Raw genomic sequence first — 19,625 nt, 5'->3', positions numbered from 1 at the left:
ATTACTATTACATCCATTCAGCTATTGTCATTTAGGATACGCCCTTATCCCTACAGTGGATATAGAGACAAGTCAATAGGGACGTGTCCCATCCTATCATTGGCATGTGGGTTGATCGTCTCGACATTGTTACTCCAAACAAGATACACCCATTGTCAAGTTGGGACACTCTACTCAACGTGGGAACGTGTAAAACAGAGGAGTATGGCGGATTAGTTTGGGGTAGGAGAGACATGAAATAAAGGCCTGTACATGCTCGGAGGACTGCAGCACGTGAGCAACACAACAAGGGGTCTGCAACACCAAGTAGCAACATGGTTGCAGCGCCACGTCATGTACATGTCGATTAAATCAAAAGATGTGACAGCTACACAACATCCACTTAGATGTTGCGGATCACTGGTGAATTGACAGCTGAGGGCACGTGGGAAAACCCCTAGCTGCAGGCTACAGTTAACCTAGCTTAGTGTTGATCTAATCAAATCACATGCATAGGGCTAGGGTTAGCAGTAGATCTAGAACAAGGACTGATCAGGTCTATTCTTGATTAGCAGAAGCTCTAGAACAAGGACATGTTCTGGTCCATTCTAGATCAGCAGTAGCTCTAGAACCAAGAATTGGTCTGGTACAAATTAGATCTATCAGCGCCCCCCTGGATTACCTTTGAGTTTGAGCAGCTCGTCCCGAAGCTCAGGCCCAGCGTGGTGGAGGACGCTGTCTGAGACGGGGTTCTTGTCACTCAGAGATTCATTGCTGGTGTTGACCACTGCTGTGCAGTTCAGCAGCGCTACGTCGCCCACACTGTGAGGGAACATCACAGACACACACAGAAGTTAGACTTGAATTTGAACCTTCTACAATGAATTCAGATTCATGTCATTAGGAGTTAGGAAGACTACAGGTAGGAAGAATGTGGACGTTAAAGGGGACCTATTATGCTTTTTCGACTTTTATGACCTATAAACGTTATAATGTTTGATAGTCATGTTTAACCATACACAAAAAACGATGTAGACTTTCGGGAAACTCTTCCTCTCATCTGGGCAGCCACCCCAGACTGTCAGCAGGGAATATGTCGAAATGCATGTACGTCATTATTTGACACTTTAGTATGGTTAAACATGACTATCAATCATTATAACAACGTTTATAGGTCATAAAAGTCGAAAAAGCATAATAGGTCCCCTTTAAGGATCAAATCCCGTCCCTTTTGGCAGTGAGTTACCCGCCAACCCTATCCCATCTTATTGTGGCCAAGACAATAACTAGCTGAAAGGCAAACCCCAATGTCCACAGCCTGATAATACCAAATGCGTAAGCCCTACTTTCTGCTTAATGACCTTTAGCTCAGTTCCCTGTTGCTTTGGATTACAGAATCAGCTAGTGACTAGTACAATAGTCATCTGGGATCCACTACTAGATTATAGCAGAACTTCGGGAGGAGATCGCATGGGGCCTGGGCCGGAAACCAAAAACTGATGGGGCAGAATTCAACAGTGTTTCCTGTTTTGTTACTTACAAATTCTATTGAGGAATGGTCCTTCATAGGCTTTTTTGAAGGGGATTGTGTGTAAGTGTATACAGTGGCCAGTCTACTGAGAGTTTAGTACTTTTTTTAGAGTTTACCAATGCTGGGCGAGTTTGTCAATTGTGTGCTTACTGCTTGAATGGTCAAAACAAATATGAAGAGAAGGAACGTGAAGCAACCCGTTCACCTGGATTTAAGCTTGGCTTTAGATATGAATCAAATAAATTAATCTAATGTAGTAATGGTTGTTGTGCATGCTAGTCAATCAGCAGATGGATAAATACTAAATACATCTTGCAGCAGCAAAACGACTTAATAATTTCTGCTCTGATATCGATATTCTTTCAAACAACTTAACATCTTAGTGATCCAGAAGCTAATCTCCTTTGAGTTTAGCAACATGTGCATTCCTCTCCCTGGTCCCTGGGTCCTGTGATGCCAAGAGGTTGGTAGCAAAAGAGGAAGTGGGGCTCAAATCGAACGCACGAGACCCGGCCTTAAACAAGGCCTTTTCAACAGAGAACCAAGGGGGTCTTAGCATAATGCAGTCACATGACGCACAGCGCTTCTGAAACAGCCGTAAAAAAACAGAGTTCCCCAGAGGAAGGTTATAAATAGATAAGGTGAGACACAAAGTGTCACCAATGACAGGAGAGTATATTGTCCTCTCTTTGTATTATCCATTTGTCAGTAGTCCTTTTGTACTGTTTTTATGTATTGCAAGTCCATATTTTTTTGGAATTATGTTAATGTTTTGATTCGAAGCACCATCGTGCTTGTAATAAAAAAGTCCTATATAATTTTTTTTTTTGTTTTTGTTTTTAAACCAACCCCACTACCTTGCAGTTACAGTATGTTTACTACTGGATTTACTTTCTCATAAGGATTTTAAACATCAGTCCTTTGCTACCTGGGGGATGGGACCTACACGGGGTCACCTGATATGCATATATGTCTCAGGAGAATGCTCACTTATAAGCTATAGATATTTTATGATTTTGATAATAAAAAAAAGACTTGCACATAGCACATTTAGTCTGATGGGACGATGTGTGGGGAACTATACACAATAATGTACGACGTTGGAGGTCAAACTTTTTTTGGCTTTAAAACGAGGACAAAATTGTGTGTGCGTGCATGTGTGCGTGCGTGCATGAGAGACAGAGAGGAGATTGTGTTACAAAAGTGCAGCCCGAACAGACTCTTTGTGTGTTTATGCCTTAACAAGGTCATCCAATTCCATTCTTACTTGATAAGTCTACTCATTAACTTTATTCCCCCTTAATTTTTCTAATAGACGATTAAAGTGGATGTTATCTTGAGAAAATATTTTCCAACAAGTCAAAAATAATAACAACAACAGACCTTCCATATCTTGTTTCCTGAGCTTCTGTAATCAAACATTAAAATTGTTGATGTTTGACTTGCAGTCTTGTGAGATCATGTGGATGTCACTAGTTGACTGATTGTGCAAATCAGTCTTGCCTTATCTCCTTGAAAACTAGGACCAAGCACTCGACGGAGGGTCAGTCTGATTGGCAGGTGTTTATTGAACAACGTAAGGCAGCGGCCTTATTTGGAAATGAATTGCCTCCCAGCAAAGGCCAGGCTGATATTCATTGTGAAACACAATTGAGAATATCAGGATGGACTCACAAGAACTTTGTTTCTATTCATAAATCATTTGGTCCCAGAAAACTGTTTAGGGCGGAAGAATTAAATGACCTAAATCTAAATAGTTTAGAATTCCCTAAGAGAACTGGATATTTGTAGGTGCTGTTTTTATTCTACAACAGGATTGAACATCTTTGGCTACAGCTATCTGCTAGAGATTTGGGATCTGCAGTATAGTGTATGTGTGTGATGTATTCCTTGGTTACTGCTGTTAATTCCCTCTGAGCTGTGGCAATCCAAAAAGGGGGAAGGACAAAGGCAAAGCACTGGAATAAAAGAACAGCAGCAAAACCACAGCAAGGCACTCATTTAAAGGCTATCAACACATATATAGAAGCTGGTTGGAATATTTGAGGAACTAGGAATATCTAGTAATGTTTAAATAAAATTTGAATGGCTTTCAGTCGTACAGAAAGGAATTTGGAACGGTCTGCTACTCAGACATTAAAAATAAATAACAGAAAATATCAACAGAACACATATGTAATATTGCTCTTGGGAAAATGTGTTTGTTTGAGAAAGGCAAGAAGCATTAAAGAATGATATAAATAATAATTATTATAATAATAACACATTTGATCTAAAAGTGTGTAAAAGGAGTTTGGTATGGAAGATAGAATTGTAGTAAGATGTTATGAGCTAGCAGATAACCGGTTCCCTTTAGGAAAATCAATGAGTTGTGATTATATCTGAGTGAACAAGGAGTATTTAAAAGGAAAGAAGACTGGCATCTTATCAAGGCATCTGAAGCCCTTTGAGACATTCAAGGTGATAGAGGACTATACAAATAAGGTTTTTAATGAAAGGTTGGTCTTCTCTGCATGGTTTCTGCTACCCCTGCTCTGCCCATACCTGGCAGCCAGGAATATATTAACGTTCTGCCATTGAAAGAGAATGCAGAAAAGTGAAAGAGAAAAGCAAAAAGTAAATGCCAGAATAATAAATAAAGACTTTAAATAGCCATCAAGGTTGAAGCTCCACTCACAAGAGGACGATCTTCCTGTTGATGTCGGGCCTGAAGGGAAAGGGAGAGGAGAAGGACTGCTGGCTGACCATACTGTCGTCGTGCTCCTCTTGCTTAGGGAGCAAAGGCTCTGGCTGCATCTGCTCCCAGGTCAGTAGCGTCTGGATGTCAACAAACCGGGAGCGGGCTCCCAAGGGGTCCATGATGACAGATAGCGGTTGCCTTCTGCACACCCCACCGCCGTCCGAATTAGACCTTTTTTTGTGGGGTTAGTGCAAAACGAGAGTCAATAGAGAGACAAAAGGACTGTGTTTTTTAATAGTTCGATTCATTGTAAATGTGTGTATCTGTTATAAAAACCGAAGTGGTTGGCCTCTAACTAAAGATGATTACATCCTGAATCTTTACTTACTATTGATCAAGATCAAAGTACTCTACACCGTATACGAAATAGGTAATTACTGGTGTCATTCATAATGTGGGTTGACTCAATCCAGGTTTGGTATTTGTTATAAAACAGTAAAAACAACAGTATCGGGAAAATAGGTTCCTGTAAACGTATTTTTTGACACCAGCTGCGGTGGCAACACCAAAACATTGGCGATAGCAAAACATGAGCATAAGAGCCTACATACATAGGCTTTATAACTTCAGAAAATACTCAACATGTAGGCCTACCTTTTGGAGGTAGAATATCTCACCTAGTAAATCAGCATTGTCACCAAAGAAAAACTCGCCTTGACGATACCAGAGATATGCTCGCAAATAAACGATGGATAGCGATCACTTGAATTGTGATGATCTATTTCCCTTCTCTTGTCCATCAAATGCCGCAATAGCCGTAAGAAAACGCAATAATCGATCCGTTAAAACGTTTATTTATGTGGTTTACCAGCCGTTTCTGCAGCATGCTGGTGAATGTTGAAATCTGTGTTCCTGATCAGCTGACACGCAGGACTGTAAGGGACGTGCGAACAACTCCCTGCGCTCGGCAGAAAACGAAAAAAATGAAAAATCCCAACAGCGACACTTGTGAGTGTCACACCGCAAAGGTTAAGCTATTTGGATGATATAGCGTATTTTTTTAGATGCACATTTTTAAATTGTGATATTAATTCCATGGACTCTACAGATAAATTATGTTTTGACAGTTTACATACAGAACTATGCGTCCCAGTTTTCGCAGCCGAAAGCAATAGATTATCTACACGAAACCGTGGGACCGAACCTTGGCAGGAAGTCACTGAACTATAATTAATTATCCACCAATCCAAACATTTGTGCAGTAAAAATTGAAATAATTACGGGCGGATATATGTAGAGTTGTTACAGAGGAAACATATCATTTATTGAGCATTAAAATAATATCTTCATTCGATTCGTACAGTCTGGCGAAGCATTCACACACGCCGGATGCGCTGCGCTGTAGTGTACAAGCAGAGTGAGCTACACACCGCATTTACAGGTAGGAAAGAAAAACCATTTCAGGCATTTACACTTCTCACGACTATAAATCAGGTGTATGAAATGACTTCAACTTGAATAGATTTGTGTGTACGCCGTACGAGAATGAACAGACCCGTTAAACGTCGGAACTTTTCCACGTGGGTTCGGTAGTATCCAACGCGAGGGTGTCGGTGCGCTCGATTTGCTGTTCGGCTGCAGTACACACGGAGTTAGGGGCCGCTTAAACGAGTTTTGCAGTTCAAAGGGGTTATCCCCGATCGCACTAAACTACACAATGGTAAAACCAAGCACACTGCTACAATCTGCAAATCCACTGTCAATACTACAGCGTGCAGCATTGCTTATATCTGGTTAACTTACTAACAATAAATGCACAGTTTTGTTGTATATGTCACCGTTTAGTACGAATAAAGTGATACATTGGTCAGAGGTATATGAATATATATCTGGTTGTCTTATTGTCGTTCGGTAATGACTATTGCTGTAAACAGGAATTTCCGTCCCATGATTAATATTGTCTTATGATATGTGTTTTTGCTTTAACCCAGATTAAGTGATCGTCAAGGCTTGCTGGGTCATGGGGTTGACCAAGCAGTACCTGCGCTATGTGTCCAGCGCTGTCTTCGGAGTCATCGGCAGCCAGAAAGCCAACATCGCCTTTGTGACGCTGCGCGGGGGGGAGAAGGCAAGGCACGTCGCCGTGGCCGCCTGCGAGCACGTATTCATATGGGACGTCCGAAAAGGAGAAAAGGTAATATAGAATAGAATGTGATACATTGCTCCCTGGTAATGGTTCCTAACTTACTGCCTTCACTACTGTCAACGTAATTAACGCAAGACTTGATGGATGTATGATTTAATGAATGGATTTTTGTGGAGTTTATGAAATTGTTGGATTCCGTGTAAATTAGGATGGTTATTGTGTGTATGGTTTCTGGTATAATTTCCTTTAACCAAGTAGCCAAAATAATCCAAAATTCCTCTCTCTCAATTCAATGTTACCCAGTTCTCTCATCTTCCTCTCTGCATATCTCTCTCCCCCGACCAGGTGCTGATCCTGAAGGGTATCAAACACGAGGTGACCTACCTGTGCCCCGCCCCCGACGGCAACCACATCGCCGTGGGCTACGAGGATGGAGCCGTGCGCATCTTCAACCTGCTCAGTGGAGAGAGCAATGTATCGTTCAACGGACACAAGACCGCCGTCACCGCAATGGGCTATGACGCTCTGGGGGCGCGTCTCGTCACAGGTTCCAGGGTACGATCTCTACCCCCCATTGGCTTATCCTATTGGACCCAACCAAAGTGTTGGAGGTGGAGGATTTAACCTTCCATCTGGGGAAACACCAAATCAGAGAGAGTGTGTTTGGATAAAACCTTCAACTAAATGCAAATGGGATTGGTTCTGTATGGTCACATTAAATGTAAAATCGTGTTTTATCTGCTTCCTAATAAATCGTCTTATCCAACCTCTGCTCGTAATGACAATGTCCCAGTGAACATAAGTGCATACCTCTTCCATGTCCTGTTGTTTGTTTGACTTTACCAGAGTCTGTGGCTCACTCTCGCTGTCCCTGTCTTTCTATGTCTCTCTCTTTTTCTCCAGGACACGGATGTCATCGTGTGGGATGTGATCAACGAGTGTGGTCTGTTCAGGCTGAAGGGCCACAAGGACTCCATCACCCAGGCTCTCTTCCTGGAGAACCACAACCTACTGGTGACCAGGTAACTGCCTCCTTTGCTACCCCTCTTATGCCGCTTTTCCACCGCACATGTAGCTCGACTCGACTCGACACGACTCGACACGGTAGCAGCACGGGTCGTTTTCCACCGCAAATAGTACCTCCTGGACGTGGGCGGGGTCGGCTGCGCGAAAGGGCCGTGACGTATTTTTGTACGCGACGCAAACAACACCTACGCAACTCACACATGGACAGAACCCACATAACAACAATGGAGGACATCGATGCGATGGTATTCGTGTTCGTATTATTAGCTGGCATGTTGAAGAAGTTGAAGAAGTGGAATATGTTGGCTGCGGCGCTGCTATGGCTGTTACCAGCATGGTTGCCATGTCGCTCTCGTGACTTCGTCACACTCTCTGGCCAATCAGTGGCCGGCCGTCTGCCGACGTCACCTTTTAGCATCGGCTCAGCTCGCTTGGAACCTAGAGCGAGGCGGTACTAAAAAAAGCAGCCACTTCAGGTACCAGATACCATGTTTTCGCGTTGGAAACGCCAAAAATGCGAGCTGAGTCGACTCGACGCCCTCATCAGTGACCTAAGCCCTGTCCCAATACCCCCTGCCCCCCCACACTACTCTAGCCACTACACAATGTTCAAGCCTCTGCATTGGACAATAGTTTAGACCCTCCAGATGATGACCACTCAGTGAATGCAGATGCTGAAGGGGTTAGAATGGAATGCACATCAACAATGACCCGCAAAGTGAAGAGCATAAATTAATCTACAGAAATCCAACACGATGAATAAACTAGAAAATGCATTTCCTGCAGAAAATGCGGTGAGTGCTGTAGTAGGAAATCGAAATTCCGTTTGGATATTATTAAAGATACAAGTGTCGTGATTTGTTAAATGGTTTGAACGAAGGTAAACGGTTGAAAAATTATTGAGTTACGACTTCTTGAGAAGTATGAGTGTCAGAATGGGCAGACGTCTTCAATGAAAACAGCTGAAAACGAAGCGTTATGAAACTAAAACTGTGATTCTGAAGAAAGTTTAAATGATATTGAAATTCCGTTTAGATATTATTGAAGATACAAGTGTGCAGATTTGTGAAATGGTTTGAACAAGGATAAACGGTTGAAAATTGATTTAGTTACGTCTTAAAAGGTTGAAGGACCAGGCTCTGCCGTTCTCCCATTGACTGAAATCTGAAAAGGAGCGCAATTTGAAGCTATTCTGAACATTTTAAAATTTGAATGGTGTCTCTAGGTGGACAATTGAGGAAGGAGATAGGTCCCAAAGTTTGTAGAGAATAATAAAGAGGGAAGAAAGAAAGAAGAAGACTTATGAAGAACAATAGTTATGTGCTGCATGCAGCACTCACCCAATGATATAATAGTGTATGTACAATGTCGTTAAAATACCTTTTATGAGTGCAATAAGTAGTATGTAGTGGTTCACAAATCAAATAATTTGGTTGTTTCCAAAACAATGGGTTGTCGCCCATTGGTGCATATTGTGTATTGGATATATGCACGGCCTATTGGATGTATGCACATCGATAAATTATAGATATTTGATGATACATACTTATGTGTGTGTGTGTGTGTTTAGCTCCAAGGACAGCTTTGTGAAGTGGTGGGATCTGGACACGCAGCACTGCTTCAAGACTCTGGTCGGCCATCGCAGTGAGGTCAGTACAGAAAGGACCTGCTCCGGCTCTCTGCAGGATGGCCTCCTGTCAGCCAGGCACAAGCTAAAGCAGACCTTGTAGAGAGATTGTTGAGTCATTGTTGTGAATTCTTGGTTGAATTGACTGTGTTTGTGTGTGTGCGTGTGCGCCTGTGTGTATGATTGTGTCCCAGGTATGGGGCATGGTTCTGCTGGACCAGGAGTCCCGTCTGCTGACGGGGTCTGCGGACAGCGAACTCAGAGCCTGGGACATCAACTACTTGTCGCAGGTAGACCTCAACGCATCACTATAGAAGCAACACACCATGTACACCTCATAGCCAGTCTCCACTGGGCATGTGCAGTATTCTTAGCCAAAAGTCCTGTTGGAATGCTGGGGTTTACTGGAGAAGCTTCACTAGTTGAGCTTATTGGCTGAACAGGCCTGTGTGGGAATATCAACACACAGATCCTGGCTGTAGTGCTGGCATCATATAGATGTTACTTGTGTGGAGATCCTGCAGGTAGATCTATTTAAAGGGGTGGTATACATTCACATGCCTTAAAAGGGGAGTTAAGTATTACTCTTCAGTTTAAAACTGAAGCGTAAAAGACATGACTAGCACACATTGCCGATAACTTCAATTCAACATTCACAATGTCTGTTTCTGTCTGTCTCTGTCCATCTATCTGTTTTCCTGACCGTCCGTCTTTCGCCATGTCTCTGTGTGTCAGGAGAAAGATGAGGGGGAACCGAAAGAGAAGAAGGTTAAATCTCTGCTGGATGATGAGGACGAGGCCGAGGATGAAGCTATGGACGAGAGCCCTGAAGATGTGAGCTTTAGTTAATATTGACCCCCCAAGCACTGACTGAAGTTAACAACCCATTATGGAAATGATCCCAATACAAACCTCATTCCTCCATTTAACGTATTCTTCTCTACCTCCCTCTCCCCTCCTTTTTTTTCTCTCAACCTCACTCTATCTCCCCTGCTCCCTCCCGGTCACTCCTTTGCTTCCTTCCACCTCTCTTTCTCTATCTCCTCTCATCCTCTCTCACTTGCTCCTTTGCCCCCTATCTCTCCCTTTACGTATTCGTCTCCCTTTCTCTCTCCTCTTATTCGTCTCACTCCCTTGCTACTTCCTCTCTCTCTCTCCATCTCGGCCTCTTTCTCGGCCTCTTCCTCTCGATCAGAGGATACTGAGCTGTAAGAGTGCTGGTTCCATCCTCCGGGAGGCCAGGGACAGGGTTGTCTCAATGACAATGGACAGCAAAGCCCGCATCCTCGCCTGCCATGTGAGTAACCCTATCGTTATCATACAAACCCTGAGCATAATAACGTATCATCAGCCCTTCTGCTGTCTTCTAACCCAGTTGAGCTGCTATTGCTAAATCCCAAGTGTATGTGTTGTGTTGCCAGGGTAATGAGACAGTCCTGGAGCTCTTCAAGGTTCTGTCAGCGAAGGACGTGGAAAAAGCCATGGGCCGGAAGCAGAAGAAAGCCACGAAGAAGGCCGCAAAGTATGCACCGTCTTTTATACGTACTAGTGCTACTACCACCTCTTCAATTGAAGTGCGTTATTTTTATTGCATGTTTTATTTTTGAGTCAGGTGATAAACAAGCTCGTAGGGGTTAGGGGCTATCTGCTCTAGCATACCTACCCTTGTAGCTGGGAGTCGTACCCCCTAACCTCTAGACTCCCCTGCCCCCTTCTGCCTGGTGGGACGTCCCCCTGCTGTAGGCTGAGGGAGGACACAGACCAGGAGGTTCCAGAGCCCGTGGTGCAGAAGACTCTGGGAGACGAGATCACAAGACTGACCAAAATCAGGGCTTCTTCCAAAATCAGGTGAGCTTCAAACCAGGCCCCCCGCACCATGTAAGAAACCAGAAGCACCATGAACCAAACCCTACCCAAACTAAATGCACGGTCAACAAAACACACCCTAAACCATGTACACCACAACCCAACATGCCCTAAACCAAATGCACCTTGAACCAAACGCACAGATGTTTTTCTTCTTTTTATTACTGCAGTTGTAATATGTCAAATGTAATTCATTGTTTATTAGTATTGTAGATGGGTGGACTGTCTGTTTTGTTGGTATATGTATAATAGATGTTGTTATTATTGATTTTAGATGGGTTGACTCTCTGTGGTGTACCGGGGGAGAGCTGAAGGTGGCGCTGTTGCTCCAGAACAACACGGTGGAAACCTACAGCCTGAAGCTCTCGGACCACAAAGCCACGCCCAGGGCCACGCCCACACCTGTGGCTAATAAGACGTCTCGGCTGACACTGGCGGGTCATCGCACAGACGCTCGCACGCTGGCGTTCAGCTCCGACAACATGGCCGTCCTGTCAGCCTCAGGCGACACGGTCAAGGTCTGGAACAGGTGAGGACTAAACATTGAACCTCCATCTTAACCATGCAGCATTTAACCTCCATCTTAACCATGAAGCATTTAACCTCCAGCTTAACCATGAAGCATTTAACCTCCATCTTAACCATGAAACAATTTACCTCCATCTTTACCATGAAACATTTAACATCCATCTTAACCATGAGGCATTTAACCTCCATCTTAACCATGAGGCATTTAACCTCCATCTTAACCATGAAACATTTCACCTCCATCTTAACCATGAAACATTTAACCTCCGTCTTAACCATGAAACAATTAACCTCCGTATTAACCATGGAATATTTCACCTCCATCTTAACCATGAAACATTTAACCTTCATCTTAACCAGGAAACAATTAACCTCCGTCTTAACCATGGAATATTTCACCTCCATCTTAACCATGGAACATTTCACCTCCATCTTAACCATGAAACATTTCACCTACATTTGAACCATTTAACCTATCTTTATCTTAGCCATGAAATATTAAATTTAATCTCACTGTGTTGCTTTTCCGCTGGCACATAAAGCATACGGTACTGTGTGGATTGCATGCTACTGTAGCTATCGCAACCCGTGTACCTTTATTTCAATCTTGACCATGAATCATAGAAATAATCTTTGCTAGGATATTTCTGTTACGGCTGTCTCACGGCATTTGATTGGTCAATCTTCGTTTCTTTAATTGTGATGTGAGTTTATTGGATTGCTAACAGGAAGTCCCTCCTCTTTGTCAGGTCTACCCTGCAGGTGGTGCGAACCATGGAGTGTGACTACGCCCTCTGCTCCCTGTTTGTACCTGGAGACAGACAGATCATACTCGGAACCAAGGTACGCACACGTGTGTACACACACAGCACTTTCCTCTGAGGGACTGAAGCTTGCAGTATAACAGAATAGAGCCAAACTGGTGCCGGTGGTACGCTGGGTCTCGTTGGTTCCATGCGGCTTGCTTTTATGTTTTTACGTTGTTGACTGTGTAGTCTGCCCAACCTGGACAACGCTCAGTGACATCTGGTGTTCTTTAACCGTGTGAAGATGACTTGTCTTACCAATGTGAATAATGTGTGGAATCGTCAACTCTTTTAGTCTACCATAAATTAACCAACGTAGCAGGATGGACAAGGTGTGGGCCACTGCCGTATAGTCTGCACCCAAATATATATTGGATTTAAAACTCAAGTGTGTGTGTGTGTGTGTGTGTCTGTCTCACTCTTTCTCTCAGAGTGGGAAGCTCCAGCTCTTTGATCTGGCCTCAGGAGGACTAATGGAGAACGTCGCAGCCCACGAGGGAGCTCTGTGGTCCCTTGCTCTGTCTCCAGATCAGGTATGCCTCTCCGATTACCCGTCTGTTTGTCTCTCTACCTACGTGTCAATCTGTCTGTCTCTCTACCTACCTGGAAATCTGTTTGTCCCCAGGCCAGGTTCACCTGTCTCCTTGTTTCTCTCTCTCTCTTGCTCTCTTTCTCTGTATGTCTGTCTTACGGTCTACATCTCTCTGTGTATAATTGTATGTATATTTGGTTATAAAAGTTGTTAACAGATGTGTCTATATATAACGACACACATGTGTATGTTTTTATAAAATGTACAGACTGTTTATGCTAAGTGTGTGTTTGTGTGTAGAGGGGTATTGTTACAGGCGGTGCAGACAAGACGGTCAGGTTCTGGGACTTTGAGCTGGTCAAGCGAGAGGAGAGCGAACAGAAGTAGGTCATCATTTTGAGCTTATCAGAAACCAATAGTTCACTGTATTATAATGATGCTCGTAACTCCTTCATAGGCTTTGTGAGAGCTCCGTTCAGGGCATTGTAGTCATCTGTATCCTTAACTAGTCGTATTAGTATGTTGTTTGTGTATTTGTATTTGCTCTGATATTTGCAATATGTCATTTGTATGTTTTTAATGGACTTGTTAAACATTAAAAGTGTTAAGCTCTAAAATATTTTATGTTTCCTAACCCAAACTAAATGTGTGTGTGTGTGTGTGTGTGTGTGTTTTAGGAGGCTAACGGTGAAACATACGCGGACCCTGCAGCTAGGAGAAGACGTGTTGTGTGTGAAGATCTCCCCGAACCAGAGGCTGCTGGCGGTCGCTCTGCTGGACTCTACGGTCAAGGTCTTCTACATGGACACGCTCAAGGTATGTAGTCCTGACTCTTTCCTGACACACACGCACACAAGGTGGAACACTCCCACAGACGGTACTGATTCATACACGTGATTTGAAAAAAATCCCAGAGTGCAACATCAACTGTGTTTCCGGTATAGCCCAACTGATATATCGATAGGCCGATTTTTCGGCTGACACAGATACGTCTTATCGACCTATATGTTGGCCAACATGAGCTAATCTGAAAACTTTAACCGAGCACATCAACGTCATCACTAACAGCTTTACATCCTGTTCTGTGTTAAGGTAGCTCCTCCCCATACAGTTGGTCCCCATTATGTTATCCAATGTTGCTGTGGCCCAAAGACTTACTGGAGGGTGAGCAGCAAATCCCAAGGAGCTGCTCCACCTCCAAAATACCACCAAATAGATAAATCATTATATCTTGAATAACGGCCGATATATCTATATTTTGAATATCGAGGGCCTTCCCTCCAGTCAGATTCAATATGTAGATTAATATGGGTCCTGTGGTCTGTTGAGTTGGCAGTGCTGAGGTTTTTATCAAAGGAGACTTAAGTCTTGTTTTTGTGTTGCCTCTAGTTCTTCCTGTCGCTGTACGGACACAAGCTTCCCGTTCTCTGTCTGGACATATCCCACGTAAGTATGCCAGAAAAAAACAAATGATTCAACAAACAACAATTATTCCACTATCTCTCACTCAACGAAACAAGGAAGTCATACGAAAGTTATCCTTAAACAGTTGATTCATATTTCTTCTTCTTGTGCTCCCTTGACCTCCAGGACAGCACACTGATCATCACAGGCTCGGCCGACCGAAATGTCAAGATCTGGGGTTTGGATTTTGGAGACTGTCATCGCTCTCTGTTTGCCCACGACGACAGGTAGGGTCCCAGAATAAACCGGGACACATTGAGGCACATTATAACGATGTCACGTTTCCACACCTTTGGTCCCGATTGTGAAGACAAACTACAAGTTTAACTGCTGGTTCATGATGTCTTGTATTGCCATGAAAATGTTGGCCAAAAAAATGCAAATGCACTAATAAAAGCAATAAAAACTATGATTAAACTAATCAGATGAATTGGCATCCATTTCTCTCCCTTTCCAGCGTCATGTTCCTCCAGTTTGTTCCCAAGACTCACCTGTTCTTCACGGCGGGAAAGGACAAGAAGATCAAACAGTGGGACGCAGACAAGTTTGTGCTCATCCAGACGCTAGAGGTGTGTTTCTATCCCTCTCTCATCAGCCCTCTCTCTCATCAGCCCTTTATCGCTTCAGCCCGCTCTCTTGGTCTCACAAACACTGCTCTTTTTACGTTTGTAGAACATTAAATTTTTTTAACCTACCAATCAGCAGAAAACACTATGTGTAGTAGTTAATGAGTAGACACTTTCTGTCACCCTGACGGACAATAATGAGCCCTGAATGTGTCCCCTCAGGGCCACCATCGGGAGGTCTGGACCCTGGCTGTGAGTCCTAGTGGAGACTACCTGGTTTCCTCCTCCCATGACAAGTCCCTCCGGCTCTGGGATCGAACCCGCGAGCCCATCATTCTGGACGAGGAGCGCGAGATTGTGAGTGGGCTAGCATTTAGCAGTTTAGGAGTTTGAATGGTTGTGAAATACACAACCATGAATAATTATTTTGTAACGTTCAGTTCCGTAGTTCATTTCTACCAATCATATTGTTTATATTGTCATATTTCATGTAATTTTTAAAAAAGTTACTTTAATTATAGATCTTAATAGCCTTAATTATAATGATAAATATTTTATATAATATTATATGCATATATATATATGTATCTGACTACTAAGTACGATTTGGTATTTTTAATCTCAATTGTGTGTAGACCTTTTTGTTTCACTCCTATTTCATCTGTACAACATCAAACAATGTAAATAGTAGATACCTTTTGTTCCCGGCCTTTGTTTCCTAGGAGCGCGAAGCAGAGTTTGAAGAGAGCATTGCCAAAGAAAGAGAACCTGTGGTGAGTGCACATGAATAAATACATCTAAAAATGATGCAATCTCAACACATGTATTGTGAAAGTGATTTTGCGTTTGTTCGTGTGTAGTTGTCACTGATTGGTTGTGCCCGGTTTGACCTCAGGTTCCCGGGGAGACGGAAGGGGAAGTGGCTCCGGCCGCCAAGAAGACAGTGGAGACGGTGAAAGCTGTGAGTTGGTTTGTTTAAACACCCAAAGAGCTCTGGCTGGTTGGGGCCAGCCAGAGGACCAGGTCATAACAGAAAACCCCTCCTTGGCGTGTGTGTGTTGTGTGTTGTGCATGTGATGACCTGCCTGTGTGTTGTGTGTGTGTGCAGGCTGAGAGGATCATGGAGGCTCTGGAGCTCTACAGATCGGAGAGCCGCAAGTTGGAGGAGCACAAGTACGCCTGTGAGAACGCTGGCAAACAGGTACATCATTCACTCACACACTCACTTGCCTTGCAGGGATAGCTACAGCATGCAAGCACTTTAGCTTGGATTCATCCAGAAAATAAGAGCGACTTGCCACCCCCTGTTAATGCATGAATATCAAATCAAATCAATATTTTTTTAGACATGGAATTGCACCCTGACTAGTTTTGTACTGTGACATAACTGGTAGTTAGGCATATTCAAGAGCTACAGTAGAGAATCACAATGTCGAGCATGCGTGTTGCATTATTAATCAGAAATGCTAACTTTTTTTCTCCATGCATTAACTGCGGGTTAAATCTGCAAGTTGATGTGTAACCACTGACTTGTTTTCCTAGCTTTGCTCTGTCTCCATCTAGTGGCACTGTCTACAGAAATCCTTAAATAATCTAATACTACATTGTATTCTGCAGTTGCCTCTGCCCAATCCTAACCCCATCCTTGTGGCCTTTGGGAACGTCTCGGTAAGTCACAACTGGATCCGTCTTTTGTTTTGTTGCACTAGACTTCAAACGGAACCAACTTTTCTCGTGAACCTCTGAACAGATGACAACAGAAATCAGTCTGCATCGCTCTGATGAAACTCAACTAAAATCTGATGACATTACAATGTAGTGAGATGTTGTGGATCGCCATGGTAACCCAGTCTGTCCTCTCGTCCTGTTAGCCTTCCCGCTACGTGTTGGACGTCATCAAGAAGGTCCGATCCAGGTGAGAACTCCTGTCCACAATGTAACCTAATGAGCACGCCTGCTGTTTTACCCGCAGCCAGTTGCTCCCCAGCTACAGGTCAATTGGCTGCTAAGCCAATAGTTTAGCAATACTAGAAGCTTTACACCTAGGCTTGCTAACATGAGGGCAAACCCCCCCAATAATGTAACCTAGCCAACATAGGTGCTAATCTTATAGGATTGTAAGAGAAGGTCAGGTTGGGGATCTTGTCTTGATCATAAAATAGTTTACCGCCATTTGGGTTTGAATTAAAGGTGACATACTATACCACCAGTTGTGAGTGTGATTAGCCAGTAAAGTTTTTAGTTGGACACGCCCACTTGTGATGTCAGAAGAGGCAGTTTTCCAAAACGGCTTGTAACGGCTAATCACACCACACCTGGTGGCATGCCATGGGAGCTTTAAGAATGTTTAGATGTACAAGTCCCAAGTAAAGCTATCCAATTAGTTCTGATTGAATATTAAAACGAGGAGCTCTTGTATAGTTTAACTGTGTGTCTTATCTGTAACAGTGAGCTGGAGGTGTCTCTGCTGGTGCTGCCCTTCCCCTACGTCCCTGAGCTGCTGACCCTCTTCAACAGCTACCTCCAGGGGAATCTGGAGGTGGAGCTGGTCTGCCGCTGCCTCTTCTTCCTGCTCAGGTACATAGCACGCCTGGACAGATGGGTCATTATACAGGGTTCTACCTGCTCAGGTACATAGCACGCCTGGACAGATGGGTCATTATACAGGGTTCTACCTGCTCAGGTACATAGCACGCCTGGACAGATGGGTCATTATACAGGGTTCTACCTGCTCAGGTACATAGCACGCCTGGACAGATGGGTCATTATACAGGGATCTACCTGCTCAGGTTCATAGCACGCCTGGACAGATGGGTCATTATACAGGGTTCTACCTGCTCAGGTACATAGCACGCCTGGACAGATGGGTCATTATACAGGGTTCTACCTGCTCAGGTACATAGCACGCCTGGACAGATGGGTCATTATACAGGGTTCTACCTGCTCAGGTACATAGCACGCCTGGACAGATGGGTCATTATACAGGGTTCTACCTGCTCAGGAACATAGCAGGCTGGACAGATGGGTCATTGTACACGGTTCTTCCTGCTCAGGTATAGCAGGCTGGACAGATGGGTCATTATACAACCCATCATCACGTGGAGACAGATCATGATATACTGGTACATCAAAAAGGGCTGTGCAGAATGATTCCCTCGTTCATTATGTGTCACCATAGTGTTTTATTATGGGATGTGTGTTTGCAGGATCCACTTTGGCCAGATCACCAGTAACCAGATGATGCTGTCCGTCATTGACCAGCTGAAGGACAATACCATCTCCAAAATTCGGGAGATCCGAGTAAGTAACCATGCAGACACACCCTATTATGGGATATATATATAAATATTTTTTAATCATTACCGGCAAGTCTAAACTTGATCCAGTTATTATTGAGAACATTATTTACTATTTAATCATTAGAATTATTCAGATGTGAAAATTAGGATAGGGCTTCTGCATAATGGCGCACATACCTCCATTTCGGAAGGATAGGGCTTGTACATCAGAATGCATCATGGGATTATTTTGAATTGGCTGTGACATCACCATGATCACTGTATTTGAGTTGTATCCAAAAGGTTGTAATGGCTTGGGAAATGTACATTTACATTACCTCAGTGCGAACAAGATGCATCACAGACTGAAAGATACAATAGAAGAGTGTGTTACGCGTGTCTAAAAGGTGTTTTCTCCCCCGCCCTGCAGGACGTGCTGGGCTTCAACAGTGCCGCGCTGCAGTTCCTCCAGAGAGAGCTGGAGAGCAAGGAGGAGGTGATGTTCTTTGCCGACGCCACCGGGCGTCTGGACGAGAAGAGGAAGAAGAGGAGGCGGAGGGAGAGAGTCATCCTCACCATTGTCTAGACCACCAGGAGGATTTATACCGTTTAGTTTTCTATGTAAGCGCTGATGATGAGAGTCGTTAGAAAGGATGTAACTTACCCATGACGTTTTTTTATTTCCGCAAATAAACTGTCTCAAACCCGTGACCATGTCTCTTGATGGCTTTCAACACGAATAAAAGCGAGTGCACCAACGAGCGAACTGCTGTAAAACACCACAAGCAGGGGCTCCACATAAAATACAATGTGTGGAAGAGCTTGGAGAGAATTAACTCTCCTCACACACATGCACACACACACACAGGGTGGTGGAGGTGGGGGGGCGCAGGGTCGAGACCCTCTGAGTACCAGACCACCAGGTCTCCCCCACTTGCTCCCTCTCTGGCAAGAACCCCTAGTCCCTGGGTTCCCACACACCCCCCCCAGTCACCCGCCAACCCGGCGCTTAAATCACCCAGATGTATCGGGACTTTACGGCGTGTAAATGTACGGTAGAGTGGATTTACCGTCGCCAGGCACTGGACCCGCCGAGTAAATCGAGCGGTGTCAGAGAACAGCTGGACAGAGTTGCAGCGGAGGTGGATTTCTGTCTTGCCTGGTTTTGTAGCTTAGGCCTAATGTTCTGAGCATTAGAAACATTCAGATTAAGGTTTCTTTAGCAATCCCAGAGGAAAATGTAGGCCTTATTTGTTTCTGAATTGCTCTTCTCCAGACAGTACAAAAAATGCATGTAAAACCAATGTTTATTATCACAATAAAAAGGCTTGCATATGTGCATAGGCCCTATCGGCCTACAGGAAAAAAAAGAAAGCATAGAAAAATATTATCTAAACAATGTGCATTCAGACACTTAACTCTCCACCAGTGTGCTTACGTGGCGACCAAAGTGAAACGTTAAACATAACATTTAAAAAAATCTTCACTCCGTGTTAAAGTTAGCATGATCTCGGGGCCGACAAGGAAGCCCTACAAGACCGACCGTAAAGACCGCCGTAGGGTCGGTGTCGGAGCTGTAAATATCACACCTATGAA

At 43.9% G+C, this 19,625-nt stretch overlaps 2 protein-coding genes across 4 annotated transcripts in view; one reads left to right on the top strand and one right to left on the bottom strand.

The window, feature by feature from the left end:
* Window positions 1-5,283, bottom strand: part of gdap2 (ganglioside induced differentiation associated protein 2) — a 29,365-nt gene extending 24,082 nt beyond the window's left edge. Inside the window, exons 1-3 of one of the 3 annotated variants that reach the window (XM_060040812.1) lie at window positions 4,845-5,283; window positions 4,188-4,421; window positions 662-801 (exon numbers count right to left, since the gene is read on the bottom strand). In XM_060040812.1, coding sequence (XP_059896795.1) covers window positions 662-801; window positions 4,188-4,369 — 322 coding nt within the window. In that variant the 5' untranslated portion in view covers window positions 4,370-4,421; window positions 4,845-5,283. The remainder of the gene's footprint in view (window positions 1-661; window positions 802-4,187; window positions 4,422-4,844) is intronic. The other 2 variants (XM_060040811.1, XM_060040810.1) reach the window with 2 other exon arrangements.
* Window positions 5,284-5,491: 208 nt separating this feature from the next.
* Window positions 5,492-18,740, top strand: wdr3 (WD repeat domain 3). Its single transcript, XM_060040809.1, has 27 exons — window positions 5,492-5,631; window positions 6,182-6,384; window positions 6,682-6,891; window positions 7,240-7,358; window positions 8,933-9,011; window positions 9,184-9,279; window positions 9,725-9,823; window positions 10,185-10,286; window positions 10,411-10,511; window positions 10,733-10,837; window positions 11,130-11,384; window positions 12,133-12,226; window positions 12,621-12,722; window positions 13,022-13,104; window positions 13,399-13,537; window positions 14,111-14,167; window positions 14,312-14,412; window positions 14,643-14,754; window positions 14,974-15,108; window positions 15,474-15,524; window positions 15,647-15,712; window positions 15,860-15,952; window positions 16,369-16,419; window positions 16,623-16,666; window positions 17,200-17,328; window positions 17,958-18,051; window positions 18,460-18,740. The coding sequence occupies exons 2-27, from the start codon at window positions 6,211-6,213 to the stop codon at window positions 18,613-18,615; spliced, it is 2,847 nt and encodes a 948-aa protein (XP_059896792.1). The 5' UTR covers window positions 5,492-5,631; window positions 6,182-6,210; the 3' UTR covers window positions 18,616-18,740.
* Window positions 18,741-19,625: the final 885 nt, after the last annotated feature.

The sequence above is a fragment of the Gadus macrocephalus genome, chromosome 20 (assembly GCF_031168955.1).
Source record: "Gadus macrocephalus chromosome 20, ASM3116895v1".
Taxonomy (NCBI): Eukaryota; Metazoa; Chordata; class Actinopteri; order Gadiformes; family Gadidae; genus Gadus; species Gadus macrocephalus.
Note: the sequence above shows the minus strand (reverse complement) of the source record. Positions and strands in the feature narration are given on the sequence as shown.